This window comes from Trichomycterus rosablanca, chromosome 13 (assembly GCF_030014385.1).
Source record: "Trichomycterus rosablanca isolate fTriRos1 chromosome 13, fTriRos1.hap1, whole genome shotgun sequence".
Lineage (NCBI taxonomy): Eukaryota > Metazoa > Chordata > Actinopteri > Siluriformes > Trichomycteridae > Trichomycterus > Trichomycterus rosablanca.
This window is the reverse complement of record NC_086000.1, coordinates 53,935-76,312: the sequence shown is the minus strand read 5'-3', so window position 1 is coordinate 76,312 and position 22,378 is coordinate 53,935. Positions and strand designations below refer to the sequence as shown.

At 41.2% G+C, this 22,378-nt stretch overlaps 1 protein-coding gene across 2 annotated transcripts; it reads left to right on the top strand.

Annotated features, from left to right (window-relative positions):
• Positions 1–176: 176 nt before the first annotated feature.
• ttc7b (tetratricopeptide repeat domain 7B) lies at positions 177–17,712 on the top strand. Of its 2 annotated transcripts, XM_063007458.1 has the most exons (21): positions 177–359; positions 1,283–1,437; positions 1,630–1,798; positions 1,876–1,997; positions 2,096–2,217; positions 2,393–2,471; positions 2,936–3,105; positions 3,297–3,360; positions 3,525–3,662; positions 3,821–3,904; positions 4,014–4,118; positions 4,670–4,787; positions 4,986–5,043; positions 5,209–5,281; positions 5,524–5,684; positions 7,453–7,569; positions 7,872–7,969; positions 8,499–8,675; positions 9,457–9,594; positions 15,964–16,166; positions 16,752–17,712. In XM_063007458.1, the coding sequence occupies exons 1-21, from the start codon at positions 239–241 to the stop codon at positions 16,971–16,973; spliced, it is 2,694 nt and encodes an 897-aa protein (XP_062863528.1). In that variant the 5' UTR covers positions 177–238; the 3' UTR covers positions 16,974–17,712. The 2 variants fall into 2 exon arrangements, with proteins under 2 accessions (XP_062863528.1, XP_062863527.1); XM_063007457.1 differs by lacking the exon at positions 8,499–8,675 and having other exon boundaries at positions 180–359.
• Positions 17,713–22,378: the final 4,666 nt, after the last annotated feature.

Sequence of the window (22,378 nt, the reverse complement as noted above, 5' to 3'; positions counted from 1 at the left end):
CAGAAAAAAACTCAAGTCAAAACTGAAAAACATGCCAAACTCTAACAGCGCGTGTCAAATGAAATTAGTTTCACAGTTTGAAATCAACTGTGAAGATTTAGAATCGATTCCTGCAGGCCAACATGTGAATTTAGAGTCGACTCTTAAAGTGAATCAGTTCTGTCTGCAGTGGAGCTGCAGTTCCTGTCAGAACGATATAAAGCCAATGAAATAAAGAATTAATCAATAATAATTAATAATGACAGCGCGGAAATCAGGATCTCGGTTAGAAACGGAAATCGAGCGGGTTCGATCTGAGGGACAGTGGGAGAAAATACCTGAACTTGTCCGCCAAATCAATGCTAAGCCCCTCAGTACTGGTGAGTACTATTAGCATCCCTGCTAATGCTAAATTCTGTACCAGTAAATATTTATATCCATTTCTAAATATCATTTGTACAGAGTTTATAATAATGATTAAAGATTTATTTAGAATGAATAATTATTTATCAATGTGTGTGTGTGTGTGTGTGATTTTTCTCCTGATAAACAGCTGTTAGCACTGATGCCTTCTTCCTTATTTACGTTGATTTATTATTCTAATGATTATTAATATTTATTACTTTATGAATATTAAAGTTTATTATTGGGTTTAAATGAGCTATTTACAATATGTTCATATTTACAATTCTGTAATTAGTGAGTTTTAACAGATTTGAGAAAACTTCCTGCATTTCATCACAACTTCAAAACATCCACCTACAGTTTATTTCTAATTATTCAAATAACAAATTAAAGAGTTTAAAATGCTAAAAAGCTTCATATTTATTTCTAAATTCATCTGCATTAACCTAAACAAACCATTGTAATTGAGGTTTATTGTGAGTAAGAGAGTGGGTTCAGGATGAATGAGAAGGTCTGCAGCTCTTCCACTAACAGGATAATAATGTTAGTGTGTAAGTGATGGTTTCACTCATTCAGTTCAGTTTGATGGCATGATCTTTATAAACAATACACACACGATTCAGTATTTACTCCAGGTACTTTAGTTTCCTCACACATCTCAAAGACATGCAGAAAGTGGATTGGCTGATGACCAGTGGAGTGAGTGATGACCTCTGATGGATTAGTGTTCAGTGGCTTTATACATGTTGGCTGGAGCAAGTTCTAGTCTGCGGTTCTCCTTGACCAGCGTGAGTGTGGTGCATGCAGGGAGGACGAGTGCAGTAGGGTTCGACTACATTTAAATGTGTGTGTGTCTCTCTGTGTGTGTGTGTGTGTTTCTGTATGTGTGTGTGTGTAGATGATATGGGAGAGCTGTTGCTGGGTGAGATGAAGCTGCAGCAGTTCCTGAAGGAGAACCCACTGAAACAGAACTGCAGCCCTCGAACAGCTCGTGCTCCACTGATTGAAGCTCGTACTCACTTTACTAACGCCTTACAGCGAGGAAATCTCCGGGTGAGTTCCAATTCATCTACTTATCTACACTAAACACTACACTCACCTTACAGGGTGACCTGTGTTGTCGTGTCTATAGTATAATTTGAGTCATGACCTGTACCATTGTGTGTTGAAACATGGTGTCAGTAATTTAAGACATGACCCATCCAGTGTAATTTGGGACGTGACCCGTAGCTCTTCCTCTCTCAGGTGGAGCTGCAGCAGGAGGTGAATGTGCTGATGGGAAAGTTGTGTTATGTTGAAGGTGACTATAATGAAGCTCTTAGTCACTTGAGCAAAGTGAATTTGGACGACCTGCAGCTGGGCAGCGCTCCAATCTACCGCCTGGCCATGATCGCTGAGGCCTACGCCACCAAGGGTGAGTGAACATTTACTAATTATCAGATCAAGTCTAGAATTAGATCCTTGTAATGTTTAGGTCTGGTGTTCCTGCAGGTCTGTGTTTGGAGAAAGTATCTGCACCCTCATCCTCCAGCGCTGAGAGAGATCAGGAGATCATCACCTGCTATGAGAAATCAGGAGACATCGCTCTGCTCTACCTGCAGGAAGCTGAGAAGGTTCTTCTGCTTTTCTTCTACAGAACCGGGTTCTGTTTCTAGGTTCTGTGTTTCTCAGTAAGCTGGATCAGTTTAATGACGGTGGTGTTTACACACAGGCTCTCAGCGCTGGGATCCAGAACCGCAGTCCAAAACCGGGCCCTGTCTCACAGGAACAAGAACTCGGCTACTTCCTGGAAACCGGACTGCAGCGTGCTCATGTGATCCACTTTAAAAACGCGTGAGTGTTGCTGCTGATCTACACACACACACACACACACACTAACCCTAGACTTGTGAGTGACAAAATTCAGGAACATCTAAGGTAAGAAACCTTCTCAAAAAGTCAAGGGAATAAATATCCACTGTATAACTCTGTGTGTGTGTGTGTGTGTGTGTGTGTGTGTGTGTTGCAGTAATCTGACCAGAGGTGTTGGACGTTTCAGAGAGATTCTCCGTGCTGTTGAGACCAGGACCACACAGAACCTGCGGATGGTTGGTTTCATTATTACAGATGAATCGATTTATTTATTAATTGTTTAATATGTCATTAAATACTGTTGAATAATTGCTGGATTGATGATGTCATTAATGTTAATTTATTTAAATGTATTTTCTGAAGCTAATGGTTGATGTTGAGCTGAGCTGAGAGTGTAGATATTACACATCAGCTCCATGTAGAGTAAGCAGGTGTTAACCAGCTCTTACCAGCGCTCATACACCAGTGGTTCCCACAACACAGGTGTTCTGCTGAATTCTGCACCCCTCCATCAGATCATAGTCATCCACTAACTGTATCAGACTCTGCACGTGTGGATATTTTACCTCCCAAAATATCTGGTGTGACTCCCCTGAACTTAGAATTTATTACGTTTTAGAGATTCCAGCTGTGTTTACACTGGCTGGATCAGATCCTTTTAAATGTGTCCGTGTGTGTGTTTGTGTATGTGTGTCCGTAGACAATAGCACGTCAGCTAGCGGAGATCTTGCTCAGAGGAATGTGTGAGCAGAGTTACTGGAGTCCACTGGAGGATCCGCCTGCACAGTCCCCACTCGACGAGCCTCAGTGCCCACCCACGTACCAGGAGTACTCCCTGCCCCGTCGGGCACGGGTCTACACTGGAGACAAGTATACACACACACACACACATTACACTCACACACACACACACACACACACACACACACACACACACACACACAGAAATAATTGTTCTGCTCTTTCAATAACGACAACAATCTTAATAATAATAACAATAATAATCATATTCTTAATCATTCTAATAGTAATTAATAATAATAATCTTCTTGTGTGTACAGTTTGTTCTGTCCTCAGGAGAACACAGAGGAAGCTCTGCTGCTTCTACTGATCACTGAGTCCATGGTGAGTCTGACTGAGGATTTGTGTTTATGTAGAATAGTGTAGAGTATAAATCACATATCTGAAAATCTTCAGTAAAACACAGTAAAAAGAAGAATCTGTGATGTGTTCATTCTCTTCAATTATAACCTGTTACACTGTGTGTGTGTGTGTGTGTGTGTGTGCAGGCTAACAGAGATGCAGTATTGAGTCGTATTCCTGAACACAATGCTGATCGGGTGTTGAGTCTGCAGAGTGCGTCTGTGGTGTACGATCTGCTCACCATCGCTCTGGGACGACGAGGCCAGTATGAGATGCTCTCTGAGGTCAGACTGGTCCTGCTGGTTTTGTCTTTGTTATGACAGCGTATTAACAGGTTTTTTAGGCCTTATTTCTTTGCTAAAATGTAACTGTGTGTGTGTGTGTGTGTGTGTGTGTGTGTGTGTGTGTGTGTGTGTGTGTGTGTGTGTGTGTGTGTTGTCAGTGTTTGGAGAGAGCTATGAAGTTTGCGTTTGAGGAGTTTCACCTGTGGTACCAGTTAGCGCTCTCACTGATGGCTGCAGGAAAGGTGAGTCTGTTTCAGGCTGTGATTCAAACCGCAGTGTCTAATACAACTGATCTTAATACAGCTCTGTGTGTGTGTGTGTGTGTGTGTGTGTGTGTGTGTGTGTGTGTAGTCAGCTCGGGCAGTGAAGGTGCTGAAGGAGTGTATGAGGTTGAAACCAGATGATCCCACCATTCCACTGCTGGCTGTAAAGCTCTGTATTGGAAACCTGCACTGGGTGAGTCCCAGTTCACCCCATCCCCGCTAGCAGCATCTTTTGTACAGCTTCGTTACTCTGAACAGTAAAACCTGATCCGGCAGCTGCTCATTCACCAAACATCTGGAGTGTTTTAGTGGTTCTTGGTTTACATCAGGTAACAGTTCAGGTTTAAAAGACCTTAGAAAGTGACCACTATTTCATGTACCTATTTATGTGGGCACAGAGAAGTCAGCATCTGTAGTCAAAACTCTATCATTAATGAGGAATTAAGAGTCCTTAAATGAACTAGTCCTCGTATTTGTAATGAAGAAACACTCGAGCACCCAGAAACAGAAGAAGAACCAGAACCACCTACAGGGCAGGAGAAGCTCTTTGGTCTCTTCCCAAAATGTTCATGTTTCTTTTTTTCAGTTCATCAAGCTACTTTTAATTTAAAGACCTATAATTAAGACATAATTTAGTTAATAATAACCAAAACATAAAATATTATTTATTAAATATTTTGACATTTGTGTGTGTGTGTGTGTGTGTGTGTGTGTGTGTGTGTGTGTGTGTGTGTGTGTGTGTAGCTGGAGGAGGGGGAAAGTTTTGCTAAGATGGTTATTGATATGGAGGGTAAAGCATCAGAGTTTCGAGCGAAAGGTTATCTCGCCCTCGGTCTCGTCTACAGCCTTAAAGCTACTGATGGTGAGCGCACACACACACACACACACACACACACACACACATACACACGCACACTTTATTAGAAATGTAATACTAATAGTAACTAGAACCGCCTGTGCTCTCAGAACATTCTCACATTTTTGTGATTCCACAAGCTGGTTCCTGTGAGATGTAATAACAAAGTAAAGTTGTGTGTGTGTGTGTGTGTGTGTTTTTTAGCGTCTCTGAGGGGGGTACAGGAGGACTACCAGAAGAAAGCTTTAGGAGCGTTTCAGAGGTGCTAATCACACGATACACTGCAATAAGTGAAGAATCAGATCAATCAGATGGACATTAATGTGAGATCTGGGACACACCCACAGTGTTCTAATATATATATGTGTGTGTGTGTGTGTGTGTGTGTGTGTGTGTGTGTGTGTGTGTGTGTGTGTGTGTGTCTCAGAGCTCAGTCTCTGGCTCCCACAGATCACCTGGCTGTTTTCTACTTGGCTCTGCAGCTCGCTGTGTCTCGCCAGGTAACACACCTCTATATGAGTGTGTGTGTGTGTGTGTGTGTGTGTGTGTGTGTGTGTGTGTGTGTGTGTGTAAGCTGGAGTTCAGCATTGATTACTAGTTACATTGAGGTCTGATTTTTCTCTACAATTACTAATAACACCCAGCTCAGGGAGAAAAGGTAAGTGACAGCAGGTTCACTTACTGTGTGTGTGTGTGTGTGTGTGTGTGTGTGTGTGTGTGTGTGTGTGTGTGTGTGTTATAGATCCCTGAGGCCCTGGGGTACGTACGACAGGCTCTGCAGTTACAGGGTGATGATGTTCACTCTCTCCACCTCCTCGCTCTGCTGCTGTCAGCTCAGAAACATTATCATGATGCCCTGAACATCATTGAGATGGCCCTGAGCGAGTACCCTGAAAACTTCATGTGAGTCTTCATATCAACCACACACACACACACACACACACACACACACACACACACACACACACACACACACACAGAGTTCCTCAGCACCTTTTATAATGGACATAATCTCAACACACACTTATACAGGGGTTGGACAAAATAACTGAAACACCTGTCATTTTAGTGTGGGAGGTTTCATGGCTAAATTGGACCAGTCTGGTGGCCAATCTTCATTAATTGCACATTGCACCAGTAAGAGCAGAGTGTGAAGGTTCAATTAGCAGGGTAAGAGCACAGTTTTGCTCAAAATATTGCAATGCACACAACATTATGGGTGACATACCAGAGTTCAAAAGAGGACAAATTGTTGGTGCACGTCTTGCTGGCGCATCTGTGACCAAGACAGCAAGTCTTTGTGATGTATCAAGAGCCACGGTATCCAGGGTAATGTCAGCATACCACCAAGAAGGACAAACCACATCCAACAGGATTAACTGTGGACGCAAGAGGAAGCTGTCTGAAAGGGATGTTCGGGTGCTGACCCGGATCGTATCCAAAAAACATAAAACCACGGCTGCCCAAATCACGGCAGAGTTAAATGTGCACCTCGACTCTCCTGTTTCCACCAGAACTGTCCGTCAGGAGCTCCACAGGGTCGATATACACGGCCGGGCTGCTATAGCCAAACCTTTGGTCACTCGTGCCGATGCCAAACGTCGGTTTCAATGGTGCAAGGAGCGCAAATCTTGGGCTGTGGACAATGTGAAACATGTATTGTTCTCTGATGAGTCCACCTTTACTGTTTTCCCCACATCCGGGAGAGTTACGGTGTGGAGAAGCCCCCAAAGAAGCGTACCACCCAGACTGTTGCATGCCCAGAGTGAAGCATGGGGGTGGATCAGTGATGGTTTGGGCTGCCATATCATGGCATTCCCTCGGCCCAATACTCGTGCTAGATGGGCGCGTCACTGCCAAGGACTACCGAACCATTCTGGAGGACCATGTGCATCCAATGGCGGTGCCGTGTATCAGGATGACAATGCACCAATACACACAGCAAGACTGGTGAAAGATTGGTTTGATGAACATGAAAGTGAAGTTGAACATCTCCCATGGCCTGCACAGTCACCAGATCTAAATATTATTGAGCCACTTTGGGGTGTTTTGGAGAAGCGAGTCAGGAAACGTTTTCCTCCACCAGCATCACGTAGTGACCTGGCCACTATCCTGCAAGAAGAATGGCTTAAAATCCCTCTGACCACTGTGCAGGACTTGTATATGTCATTTCCAAGACCAATTGACGCTGTATTGGCCGCAAAAGGAGGCCCTACACCATACTAATAAATTATTGTGGTCTAAAACCAGGTGTTTCAGTTATTTTGTCCAACCCCTGTAGTTTCCTTGTCCCAAAACAATCTACAGATCAATAGTCCAAGACCCTACTGAAGTCTGTTAATAATGAATCTTGGATTATTTCTATTATTCTCTATTAAAGAAGAGAAATATAAAGATTTGGCTTCAATAAGATTCTTGTTTTTACTCAGTCTGGGCATTTTTCATGATGTCTGATACACTTTCAGTTTGGTTACTGGTGCTTGAGTGTTTATGGTGTTAGTTTTAGAGTGTGCGTGTGTGTGTGTGTGTGGTCATTATACCCTGGAGCAGCTTTTATTTACATTATCTGAGGTTGTGCTGAATACACACTTGATGTGTTTGTTCACATTGTGTAAACGTGTGTGTGTGTGTGTGTGTGTGTGTGTGTGTGTGTGTGTGTGTGTGTGTATAGGTTACTCTTCACTAAAGTGAAGTTGGAGACGTTGTGTCGGGGTCCTGAAGAAGCTCTGCTCACCTGTAAACACATGCTGCAGATCTGGAAGTCCTGCTATAACCTCACCAACCCCAGGTCTGATCACACACACGCACATACGCACGCACACACACACACACACACATTAATTATAAGAACATTTTAGCCTTATTTTACTACTTTAATATAATATAGACAGTCGTTATTTATATAAAATAATAGTTTATCAGGGTTATCATTATTAGACAGTAACGCTCCTCCCTGTGGACTCTGGAGCTGCTCAGACCTGAATCACATGAACTTAGCAGTGCACTGACACACTGTTATTTAAAAGAGTGTGTGCGTGTGTGTGTGTGTGTGTGTGTATTGGGGATTTGTGTGTATGCTTGTGTCTGTAGTGATTCTGGGCGTGGCAGCAGTCTGTTGGATAGAGCCGTGGCTGATCGTAGACAGTTAAACACTGTCAATCTACCAGATTTCAGTGATCCAGAGACAGGTACAACACACACATATACGTACACACATACACACACACACACACACACATACACTGTATGCACTATACACAATAGTAAATGGTAATGACTGATGGTTTATAACATCTCATTAGAATGTGAGTCAGTGAGTTTGATGTGACGGCGTCTCACTGATGGATTAAATCTGAACATCATGATCAGATTAGTTCACATCACATTATCAGTAGAGTCACACTAAATCTTTTGGGACAGGAGCTAAAATATCCACATCAGTTTAAATAAAATACTTTATACACATATTCACACATGTACTGTACAATGTTAATACAAAGTAAAGATTTACGACTTGATATCCAGCTTAACACTGTACAGAACTGCAACATTTATATTAATGTGTTATATTTTTAATGTCACATACTTTTGTCTGTATAGTTTTTATGTGCACGTCCATTATAGATGTTCTTCAGTGCCGTCTTATCTGTTGTTTTTATAAGAGGGTATTTTGATGGGCATTTATGTTTCTATATTTCTTATGGTCTTGATTTCTAGCTTTTGGCTCGTCCTCTTCTCTGATGATGTCAGATTCTCCATCTTCTCCATCTTCTCCACTGTTTCCTCTTTCATCCCTCAATCCTCCCACTTCTCCTTCACCCAGGACTGATCCTGTCAATCCCATCACCCATGTTTTCTGTGATCACTTTCCTCGCCACCTCCCTACATATACCAGTAACATCCTGCATGCTTCTGTGTGTGTGTGTGTGTGTACTTGCAGTTCTAACTTTAAGTGTAACTATGGAAACGGATGCTGGACTGCAGATTTCTTGGTTGAAGTTTAAAATATTTTAGTTTTGCTGGGTTTGTCTGGTGAATTTTATGTGCAGCTGTCGGTGTTACAGAATTATTTATTGATCCAAATCTTAATAAAATAAATGTGATTTGTATAATTTCATCTAATAATCTGATCTGATTTTTTTGTAATCAAAATGCTTCCATCAGTGTTTACTCGTAGTGCACCGAGCTTCTGCATGCCATGCTTACCCATAATCCTCCTCTGTACATCATGACTTTCCCTTTGGTCTTTACTCGTCCTTCAGTTCTGTTACTTTGTGAGTTTGATACTGTGTGTTCTCCAGAAATAAACATTAGTGGTGTAGCAGTCAAGTACACTAGTCCACCACCACTGAATCTCAGCTCTCGTGCCTGACCAAGGTCCTTAACAAACACAGTTGGGAAGGGATGGTCGAATGGGGGTAATAACTGTTGGATATTTTACCTCCTGTCCCAATATAATTTGGTGTGACTGCTGATGATGTGAACTAATCTGATTATGATGTTCAGATTTAATCCATCAGGAAGACGCCGTCACATCAAACTCACTGACTCACATTATAAGATTGTACTAATATTTAAACTCTGCATTTGTAATAAACTCATCAGATCATTACTGTGTTTATCAGATGAGGTGTTAAACACTGTGTGTGTGTGTGTGTGTGTGTGTGTGTGTTAGGTTCAGTACATGCTCCATCAATAGCAGCATCACGGGTGGAACAGGCTCTGTCTGAAGCCTCATCCTTACAGAGCAGCACCCCCAAACATGGACCCCTGCACCCCTGGATGACCCTCGCTCAGATCTGGCTTCATGCAGGTACACATTTATGTTTAAATACAGCAATCAGCTTTAACATTCAAATAACCCACATTAAACTGTATTGGTCCACTTTGTGCCACCAAAACAGTGTGTGTACAGCACTGTGGGCAGAGGTGCGTGTATATAACAGCGATGTATAATGTGTGTGTATATATAGTGGAAGTGTGTGTATATAACAGCGATGTATAATGTGTGTGTATATATAGTGGAAGTGTGTGTATATAACAGCGATGTATAACGTGTGCATATATAGCGGAGGTGTGTGTGTGTATATAACAGCGATGTATTGTGTGTGTTTATATATATATATATATATATATATATATATACAGTGTATCACAAAAGTGAGTACACCCCTCACATTTCTGCAGATATTTAAGTATATCTTTTCATGGGACAACACTGACAAAATGACACTTTGACACAATGAAAAGTAGTCTGTGTGCAGCTTATATAACAGTGTAAATTTATTCTTCCCTCAAAATAACTCAATATACAGCCATTAATGTCTAAACCACCGGCAACAAAAGTGAGTACACCCCTAAGAGACTACACCCCTAAATGTCCAAATTGAGCACTGCTTGTCATTTTCCCTCCAAAATGTCATGTGATTTGTTAGTGTTACTAGGTCTCAGGTGTGCATAGGGAGCAGGTGTGTTCAATTTAGTAGTACAGCTCTCACACTCTCATACTGGTCACTGAAAGTTCCAACATGGCACCTCATTGCAAATAACTCTCTGAGGATCTTAAAAGACGAATTGTTGCGCTACATGAAGATGGCCAAGACTACAAGAAGATTGCCAACACCCTGAAACTGAGCTGCAGCACAGTGGCCAAGATCATCCAGCGTTTTAAAAGAGCAGGATCCACTCAGAACAGACCTTGCGTTGGTTGTCCAAAGAAGCTGAGTGCACATGCTCAGCGTCACATCCAACTGCTGTCTTTGAAAGATAGGCGCAGGAGTGCTGTCAGCATTGCTGCAGAGATTGAAAAGGTGGGGGGTCAGCCTGTCAGTGCTCAGACCATACGCCGCACACTACATCAAATTGGTCTGCATGGCTGTCACCCCAGAAGGAAGCCTCTTCTGAAGTCTCTACACAAGAAAGCCCGCAAACAGTTTGCTGAAGACATGTCAACAAAGGACATGGATTACTGGAACCATGTCCTATGGTCTGATGAGACCAAGATTAATTTGTTTGGTTCAGATGGTCTCAAGCATGTGTGGCGGCAATCAGGTGAGGAGTACAAAGATAAGTGTGTCATGCCTACAGTCAAGCATGGTGGTGGGAATGCCATGGTCTGGGGCTGCATAAGTGCAGCAGGTGTTGGGGAGTTACATTTCATTGAGGGACACATGAACTCCAATATGTACTGTGAAATACTGAAGCAGAGCATGATCCCCTCCCTCCGGAAACTGGGTCGCAGGGCAGTGTTCCAGCATGATAATGACCCCAAACACACCTCTAAGACGACCACTGCTTTATTGAAGAGGCTGAGGGTAAAGGTGATGGACTGGCCAAGCATGTCTCCAGACCTAAACCCAATAGAACATCTTTGGGGCATCCTCAAGCGGAAGGTGGAGGAGCACAAAGTCTCGAATATCCGCCAGCTCCGTGATGTCGTCATGGAGGAGTGGAAAAGCATTCCAGTGGCAACCTGTGAAGCTCTGGTAAACTCCATGCCCAGGAGAGTTAAGGCAGTTCTGGGAAATAATGGTGGCCACACAAAATATTGACACTTCAGGAACTTTCAATAAGGGGTGTACTCACTTTTGTTACCAGTGGTTTAGACATTAATGGCTGTATATTGAGTTATTTTGAGGGAAGAATAAATTTACACTGTTATATAAGCTGCACACAGACTACTTTTCATTGTGTCAAAGTGTCATTTTGTCAGTGTTGTCCCATGAAAAGATATACTTAAATATCTGCAGAAATGTGAGGGGTGTACTCACTTCTGTGATACACTGTATATATATATATATAGTGGAGGTGTGTGTATATAACAGCGATGTATAACGTGTGCATATATAGCGGAGGTGTGTGTGTGTATATAACAGCGATGTATTGTGTGTGTTTATATATATATATATATATATATATATATATATATATATATATATATATATATATATATATATATAGTGGAGGTGTGTGTATATAACAGCGATGTATAACGTGTGCATATATAGCGGAGGTGTGTGTGTGTATATAACAGCGATGTATTGTGTGTGTTTATATATATATATATATATATAGTGGAGGTGTGTGTATATAACATGTACCTGTATAATGTGTGTATATATAGTGGAGGTGTGTGTATATAACATGTATAATGTGTGTATATATAGTGGAGGTGTGTGTGAATATAACAGCGATTGTATAATGTGTGTATATAGTGGAGGTGTGTGTATATAACATGTATAATGTGTGTATATATAGTGGAGGTGTGTGTGAATATAACAGCGATGTATAATGTGTGTATATAGTGGAGGTGTGTGTATATAACATGTATAATGTGTGTATATATAGTGGAGGTGTGTGTATATAACATGTATAATGTGTGTATATATAGTGGAGGTGTATGTGTATATAACAGCGATGTATAATGTGTGTATATAGTGGAGGTGTGTGTATATAACATGTATAATGTGTGTATATATAGTGGAGGTGTGTGTATATAACATGTATAATGTGTGTATATATAGTGGAGGTGTGTGTGAATATAACAGTGATGTATAATGTGTGTATATAGTGGAGGTGTGTGTATATAACATGTATAATGTGTGTATATATAGTGGAGGTGTGTGTATATAACATGTATAATGTGTGCATATATAGCGGAGGTGCGTGTATATAACAGCGATGTATAATGTGTGTGTATATAGTGGAAGTGTGTGTATAACCGCGATGTATAATGTGTGTATATATAGTGGAGGTGTGTGTATATAACATGTATAATGTGTGTATATATAGTGGAGGTGTGTGTGAATATAACAGCGATGTATAATGTGTGTATATAGTGGAGGTGTGTGTATATAACATGTATAATGTGTGTATATATAGTGGAGGTGTGTGTATATAACATGTATAATGTGTGCATATATAGCGGAGGTGCGTGTATATAACAGCGATGTATAATGTGTGTGTATATAGTGGAAGTGTGTGTATAACCGCGATGTATAACGTGCATATATATAGCGGAGGTGTGTGTATATAACAGTGATGTATAATGTGTGTACAGTGTATCACAAAAGTAAGTACACCCCTCACATTTCTGCAAATATTTCATTATATCTTTTCATGGGACAACACTATAGACATGAAACTTGGATAGAACTTAGAGTAGTCAGTGTACAGCTTGTATAGCAGTGTAGATTTACTGTCTTCTGAAAATAACTCAACACACAGCCATTAATGTCTAAATAGCTGCAACATAAGTGAGTACACCCCACAGTGAACATGTCCAAATTGTGCCCAAATGTGTCGTTGTCCCTCCCTGGTGTCATGTGTCAAGGTCCCAGGTGTAAATGGAGCAGGGCTGTTAAATTTGGTGTTTTGGGTACAATTCTCTCTTACTGGCCACTGGATATTCAACATGGCACCTCATGGCAAAGAACTCTCTGAGGATGTGAGAAATAGAATTGTTGCTCTCCACAAAGATGGCCTGGGCTATAAGAAGATTGCTAACACCCTGAAACTGAGCTACAGCATGGTGGCCAAGGTCATACAGCGGTTTTCCAGGACAGGTTCCACTCGGAACAGGCTTCGCCAGGGTCGACCAAAGAAGTCGAGTCCACGTGTTCGGCGTCATATCCAGAAGTTGGCTTTAAAAAATAGACACATGAGTGCTGCCAGCATTGCTGCAGAGGTTGAAGACGTGGGAGGTCAGTCTGTCAGTGCTCAGACCATACGCCGCACACTGCATCAACTCGGTCTGCATGGTCGTCATCCCAGAAGGAAGTTGACGCACAAGAAAGCCAGCAAACAGTTTGCTGAAGACAAGCAATCCAAGAACATGGATTACTGGAATGCCCTGTGGTCTGACGAGACCAAGATAAACTCGTTTGGCTCAGATGGTGTCCAGCATGTGTGGCGGCGCCCTGGTGAGAAGTACCAAGACAACTGTATCTTGCCTACAGTCAAGCATGGTGGTGGTAGCATCATGGTCTTGGGCTGCATGAGTGTTGCTGGCACTGGGGAGCTGCAGTTCATTGAGGGAAACATGAATTCCAACATGTACTGTGACATTCTGAAACAGAGCATGATCCCCTCCCTTCGAAAACTGGGCCTCATGGCAGTTTTCCAACAGGATAACGACCCCAAACACAACCTCCAAGATGACAACTGCCTTGCTGAGGAAGCTGAAGGTAAAGGTGATGGACTAAACCCAATTGAGCACCTGTGGCGCATCCTCAAGTGGAAGGTGGAGGAGTTCAAGGTGTCTAACATCCACCAGCTCCGTGATGTCATCATGGAGGAGTGGAAGAGGATTCCAGTAGCAACCTGTGCAGCTCTGGTGAATTCCATGCCCAGGAGGGTTAAGGCAGTGCTGGATAATAATGGTGGTCACACAAAATATTGACACTTTGGGCACAATTTGGACATGTTCACTGTGGGGTGTACTCACTTTTGTGATACACTGTATATATAGCAGAGGTGTGTGTGTGTATATAACAGCGATGTACAGTATAATGTGTGCATATACAGGTGCTGGTCATAAAATTAGAATATCATGAAAAAGTTGATTTATTTCAGTAATTCCATTCAAAAAGTGAAACTTGTATATTAAATTCATTCATTACACACAGACTGATATATTTCAAATGTTTATTTCTTTTAATGTTGATGATTATAACTGACAACTAATGAAAACCCCAAATTCAGTATCTCAGAAAATTAGAATATTACTTCAGACCAATTCAAAAAAAGGATTTTTAGAAATGTTGGCCAACTGAAAAGTATGAAGATGAAAAGTATGAGCATGTACAGAACTCAATACTTAGTTGCTGCTCCTTTTGCCTGGATTACTGCAGCAATGCGGCGTGGCATGGAGTCCATCAGTCTGTGGCACTGCTCAGGTGTTATGAGAGCCCAGGTTGCTCTGATAGTGGCCTTCAGCTCTTCTGAATTGTTGGGTCTGGCGTATCGCATCTTCCTCTTCACAATACACCATAGATTTTCTATGTGGTTAAGGTCAGGCGAGTTTTCTGGCCAGTTAAGAACAGGGATACCATGGTCCTTAAACCAGGTACTGGTAGCTTTGGCACTGTGTGCAGGTGCCAAGTCCTGTTGGAAAATGAAATCTGCATCTCCATAAAGTTGGTCAGCAGCAGGAAGCATGAAGTGCTCTAAAACTTCCTGGTAGACGGCTGCGTTGAACTTGGACCTCAGAAAACACAGTGGACCAACACCAGCAGATGACATGGCACTCCAAACCATCACTGACTGTGGAAACTTTACACTGGACCTCAAGCAATGTGGATTCTGTGCCTCTCCTCTCTTCCTCCAGACTCTGGGACCTTGATTTCCAAAGGTAATGCAAAATGTACTTTCATCAGAGAACATAACTTTGGACCACTCAGCAGTCCTTTTTGTCTTTAGCCCAGGCGAGACGCTTCTGACGCTGTCTCTTGTTCAAGAGTGGCTTGGCACAAGGAATGCAACAGCTGAAACCCATGTCTTGCATACGTCTGTGCGTGGTGGTTCTTGAAGCACTGACTCCAGCTGCAGTCCACTCTTTGTGAATCTCCCCCACATTTTTGAATGGGTTTTGTTTCACAATCCTCTCCAGGGTGCGGTTATCCCTATTGCTTGTACACTTTTTTCTACCACATCTTTTCTTTCCCTTCGCCTCTCTATTAATGTGCTTGGACACAGAGCTCTGTGAACAGCCAGCCTCTTTAGCAATGACCTTTTGTGTCTTGCCCTCCTTGTGCAAGGTGTCGATGGTCGTCTTTTGGACAACTGTCAAGTCAGCAGTCTTCCCCATGATTGTGTAGCCTACAGAACTAGACTGAGAGACCATTTAAAGGCCTTTGCAGGTGTTTTGAGTTAATTAGCTGATTAGCGTGTGGCACCAGGTGTCTTCAATATTGTACCTTGTCACAATATTCTAATTTTCTGAGATACTGAATTTGGGGTTTTCATTAGTTGTCAGTTATAATCATCAACATTAAAAGAAATAAACATTTGAAATATATCAGTCTGTGTGTAATGAATGAATATAATATACAAGTTTCACTTTTTGAATGGAATTACTGAAATAAATCAACTTTTTCATGATATTCTAATTTTATGACCAGCACCAGTATATAGTGGAGGTGTGTGTATATAACAGCAATGTATAATGTGTGTGTATATATAGCGGAGGTGTATATCGGGATGCTGAAACCAGCTGAGGCGATGGCATGCACCCAGGAGGCGGCGAGTCTCTTCCCTACATCCCATAATGTTCTGTTCATGAAGGGGCAGGTAGCTGAACTCAGAGGGAACATGGAGGAGGCTAAACGCTGCTACGAGGAAGCGCTGGCTATAAGCCCCGCCCACATCCGCAGCATGCAGCGACTGGTGAGACTGATGCACTGCTGATAGATCAGTCAGTTACACTTTTTTGTAAAAGTTTGTGCACCCCTGGCTAAATATATTTTTTTAATGATTTAAAAACACTTCTGCAACAAACTACTATTTAAAAGAAACATTTTTCTGCACATATTAATGTATAATTAGTTATTTAATAATTAAGTTATAAATAATTGAGTTTGTATAAAATAGTAATTCAACCCCTTAGAGATTCCATAGCAACCACAGCAGTGCTGCACAGTAGAACGATGCACCAGCACCCCAGAGTTCCTTTGGTGTCAGATGGAGGTTTTATCATTTGCCTTGCTGGACAGCACATGAACCGTTCTATCTGATTTTACTGATGATTCTGTCAGTTAAGACTAACGGGTTCTGAGACTTTACAACTGAAAGGGTGTCCAAACTTTTGCACATGCCATAAAATATGGTCCACATGCTTGCTAAACGACCTTAAGCTTTTGTATGTAATTGCATTAATCTAATCTTAAAATTGTATGGTAATGCAGACCTAGTGATACATGTATTGGTTCTGATCTCTCTCTCTCTCTCTGTGGGGGTGTTTTGGGGGTACAGGGTGTAATTCTGTACCAGCTACAGAGGTTCTCGTTAGCAGAGAAGGTCCTGTGTGAGGCGGTGCAGCTGTGTTCCTCCTCTCATTCGGGGTGGAAGAGCCTGGCCGAGGTGCTGCAGGCTCAGGGGAACATCACCGCCGCCTCTGAGTGCTTCCTCACCGCCCTGCAGCTGGAGGCCAGCAATCCCATCATGCCTTTCACCATCCTGCCCCGTGCCCTTTAAAACTCTTACACACATAAAAACTACCCATCATGCCTTTCTCCATCATAACTCACACACACACTATACACACAGATGATGGACACAATAAACTAAATCCAGCTGTACTGATCAGATTATAAACAGCATGTATCAGATAAAAAAAACTCTCTGAATCAACACTTCACACAATACAAGGCAACTAACAGAGTTTTGGATAGGCTAGCTCTGCCCCAAAAATACCCACAGAAATGATTGAACACCAGTTCACCATGACCCAGTCTCAACACAAACTAAACATTGTGGAAAGCTCATCTGGATGTAAACACTGACCTAAATCTCTATTAGTGCTTTAATGTTACATGTTTCTAATATTTTGTCCATCAACTGTACACACACACACACACACACAAAGTTGTGCAGTATTACTTATCCCATGTACAATCTCTTAAAGCTCCGCCCACAGTTTTGTGTGTGTGTGTGTGTGTGTGTGTGTGTGTGTTGGGGGGGGGGGTGTTAAATGTTACACTGTACAGTCCTGATTATGTTACTCATGGTGTCCAAATATTTATGAATGTAAATACAAAATAAATAGAACTGAATGAAAATGGTCATTTATTTTCCATCATTATATCACAGTTTATGATGTCGATATTGGACGGTGTGTCTGTTTATTAGAACAAACTTTATATAATCAGATTTATATTGTATATATAACATTTACATTGTAATTATGTGAATATTAAATAATATTATAGTTTTACAGGCAGTGTGAGCACCTCTAAGTATTTGTGTGATTAAAACTGAACAGAAAACCACAGAAACATTGTTTAAATAATGACTTTAATTTCTCATGTTAGATTGTAACCGTTTTATTTACAGTAAAATTCTGTTCTTGCTAATAAATCTGTAGATTCCTTTTAGATATCAAATTTAATTATTAAATGATTTTATTCTGGCTTTTTGAAAACCTGATGGGTTAAAGATACAGACAGCAGTTCTTCATTTTTCTGATTCTTGATCTGCTGCTTCTAATGAACATCAACAAGCTTCTGGTAGAATTCTAGAATTCTGTTTGGATCTTTGGATTAGTATGCTGTGATTATTCTTCATACTTCAACAATTTCACAAATAAATGAGTAAAGCGGTACCTTGAAGCTCAACATCAGTCGGTTCTGGGAGTGACGTTGAGTTTAATAGACGTTGAGTTTCAAGGTATTTTTTCCCATAAGGATGTATGGGAAATCTGTTAATGCGTTCCTTAGTCCTGTGGAACTGTGTATTTATTAAATAAATATTATATATATTGATAATAATATTATACATATTCCATTACCAACAATTTATTCATGTGGCAAATGTTGTTTATCAATGTTTTGCTTCTAGCTAATTCTGATCTGGACTTATTGAAGTTGGAATAAACAGAGTCCATGTTGGTCTCCAAAGCTTTCAAACACACAAAAAACTAATTATGTTGCAGAAAAAAATTGATGAATTATTTGTACTTTATAGTGGCATTACATAATACATTTGTGCCTTTTTGGCTCTAAAGCTCTGTCAGACTCTGTTCATACACATGACATTTACCCTCCCCCATTTCTACACATCAGTCTGTCTGGCCACACTCCCATAGGGAATCATTGTAACGGGGGCAGAGACATTTTTAGTGAATAGTTCCAAACATTCACTTTCAACCCTAGAGCCCCATTAATTTCCACTAATAATCAAGCATTTTCAGCTGTATGCTGCTTTGTTTAAAAAAAAAAAAAATGAATTTGATGTCATTAATATACTTAATACTGTTATTGTTTAGCATTTGCTCAGCACTAAATGTTACATGTTTATCTTAATTAACAGGTATAACTGAATTTAGCTTAGTCAGTTAAGCTAAATTAATGTCACTTGAGTCTTTTCACCTAAAATGAGTTGATTAATCAAGAGTCTTGTTACAGAAATGATCATCAAACATTAGAGCCATAATAAATCATGCTACTTTTACTTTCATACTTAAGTACATTTGAAGGTAAATATTTCAGTACTTTTACTCAAGGAGGTAAAGAGTATTTTTACTTTTACTACTACTACTTTTACTGGAGTAATATTTTACCTTGGATATCTCTACTTTAACTCAACTATGGTTTTTGTACCTTGTCTACCACTTACATTAGACAAAATAAACTTGTACATATTTATAATGAATTCATTAATGTATTACATGCAGGAATGAATTATTAATTACTCATGAAATAAGACATGAATGAATGAATGAATGCTATTTCCTGTACCTGCAGTATAATGACAAAGGTACGGTAGTGTAGCGCCTGCCATGCTTGTGTTACTTTAGTTTTACCTAAGCCAGATTCGAACCTACGGTGGAAAAATATACATGTTGTGCTCTGCTCACTGTGCTACTCAAACAGCAGTATACTAAGCAGGTTGTTATGCTGATATAACTTGTGCACACACTGTTACTGAGACTAACAGTGAACACTATTTAAAATCATAACCAAACACTTTCTAATCCCCCCCCCCACCCCTATGTAATATGTAATTTGCACAGACAGGTTGTGTTCAGTATATAATTGAATACTTGAATCTTTGTATTTGCAGACAATAATTAGTACAGATGTTTTTTGTGGAGGCTTCTACTAACATCTAATGGTTTTAATGTACTGTATATATACTGTATATATATATACAGTGTATCACAATAGTGAGTACACCCCTCACATTTCTGCAGATATTTAAGTATATCTTTTCATGGGACAACACTGACAAAATGACACTTTGACACAATGAAAAGTAGTCTGTGTGCAGCTTATATAACAGTGTAAATTTATTCTTCCCTCAAAATAACTCAATATACAGCCATTAATGTCTAAACCACCGGCAACAAAAGTGAGTACACCCCTAAGAGACTACACCCCTAAATGTCCAAATTGAGCACTGCTTGTCATTTTCCCTCCAAAATGTCATGTGACTCGTTAGTGTTACTAGGTCTCAGGTGTGCATAGGGAGCAGGTGTGTTCAATTTAGTAGTACAGCTCTCACACTCTCTCATACTGGTCACTGAAAGTTCCAACATGGCACCTCATGGCAAAGAACTCTCTGAGGATCTTAAAAGACGAATTGTTGCGCTACATGAAGATGGCCAAGGTTACAAGAAGATTGCCAACACCCTGAAACTGAGCTGCAGCACAGTGGCCAAGATCATCCAGCGTTTTAAAAGAGCAGGGTCCACTCAGAACAGACCTCGCGTCGGTCGTCCAAAGAAGCTGAGTGCACGTGCTCAGCGTCACATCCAACTGCTGTCTTTGAAAGATAGGCGCAGGAGTGCTGTCAGCATTGCTGCAGAGATTGAAAAGGTGGGGGGTCAGCCTGTCAGTGCTCAGACCATACGCCGCACACTACATCCAATTGGTCTGCATGGCTGTCACCCCAGAAGGAAGCCTCTTCTGAAGTCTCTACACAAGAAAGCCCGCAAACAGTTTGCTGAAGACATGTCAACAAAGGACATGGATTACTGGAACCATGTCCTATGGTCTGATGAGACCAAGATTAATTTGTTTGGTTCAGATGGTCTCAAGCATGTGTGGTGGCAATCAGGTGAGGAGTACAAAGATATGTGTGTCATGCCTACAGTCAAGCATGGTGGTGGGAATGCCATGGTCTGGGGCTGCATGAGTGCAGCAGGTGTTGGGGAGTTACATTTCATTGAGGGACACATGAACTCCAATATGTACTGTGAAATATTGAAGCAGAGCATGATCCCCTCCCTCCGGAAACTGGATCGCAGGGCAGTGTTCCAGCATGATAATGACCCCAAACACACCTCTAAGACGACCACTGCTTTATTGAAGAGGCTGAGGGTAAAGGTGATGGACTGGCCAAGCATGTTTCCAGACCTAAACCCAATAGAACATCTTTGAGGCATCCTCAAGCGGAAGGTGGAGGAGCGCAAAGTCTCGAATATCCGCCAGCTCCGTGATGTCGTCATGGAGGAGTGGAAAAGCATTCCAGTGGCAACCTGTGAAGCTCTGGTAAACTCCATGCCCAGGAGAGTTAAGGCAGTTCTGGGAAATAATGGTGGCCACACAAAATATTGACACTTCAGGAACTTTCACTAAGGGGTGTACTCACTTTTGTTGCCGGTGGGTTAGACATTAATGGCTGTATATTGAGTTATTTTGAGGGAAGAATAAATTTACAGGGTTAGGGTTAGGTTTAGGGTTAGGGTTGGGGTTAGGATTGGGATTAGGGTAAGGTTAAGGTTAGATTAGGTTGGGATTAGGGTTGGGGTTACGTTAGGATTGGGGTTAGGGTTAAGGGTTAGGTTAGGATTGGGGTTAGGTTAAGGTTGGGGTTAGGTTAGGATTGGGGTCAGGTTAGGATTAGGGTTGAGGTTAGGGTTAGGTTAGAATTGGGGTTAGGTTAGGATTGGGGTTAGGTTAGGTTTAGGGTTAGGGGTTAGAGTAGGTGTGGGCAGGTATATAAATACAGTAACAATAAGTGTGATTTTAGACTTTATTGAATATCACCCAATAACTTTTTCCTTTACACCCAGAGAAACGGCCGTCGAGAATGAACCATGGAGAGGCACTCGTTTGTAAATCTTGTTTATATCGTCTCTTATGCCACTTAACTTCTGGTTTGAATCGTTCCTGAATTCTTGAAGTTCCATCAAAATTGTGTTCAAATCGGCTTCACGCGTTGGCTCCGAGTCCGTGTTTATCTGTTCGTCCTCCATGCTGCTTTCCGTTTGTAGCGGCTGGCATTCCTCCTCTTCGTCGTGTTTTTGGCTTTGTACAGAACTTTTCTTCCCTATTTTGGGCATTATTGTTCCCCCTTGATATCTATAAGTCCTCTATCAGCCTTTAAGCAATATTCGAGTTATATCGGGCTATATTTTAATTATTATTGTCGGGAGCCTACCGTTCTATGCTGCCATCACCTCACCTGCTGGACCGGAAGTCCCCTTATTAATCTTTTAATCAAATAAAATGTACAGTGTATCACAAAAGTGAGTACACCCCTCACATTTCTGCAAATATTTCATTATATCTTTTCATGGGACAACACTATAGACATGAAACTTGGATATAACTTAGAGTAGTCAGTGTACAGCTTGTATAGCAGTGTAGATTTACTGTCTTCTGAAAATAACTCAACACACAGCCATTAATGTCTAAATAGCTGCAACATAAGTGAGTACACCCCACAGTGAACATGTCCAAATTGTGCCCAAATGTGTCGTTGTCCCTCCCTGGTGTCATGTGTCAAGGTCCCAGGTGTAAATGGGGAGCAGGGCTGTTAAATTTGGTGTTTTGGGTACAATTCTCTCATACTGGCCACTGGATATTCAACATGGCACCTCATGGCAAAGAACTCTCTGAGGATGTGAGAAATAGAATTGTTGCTCTCCACAAAGA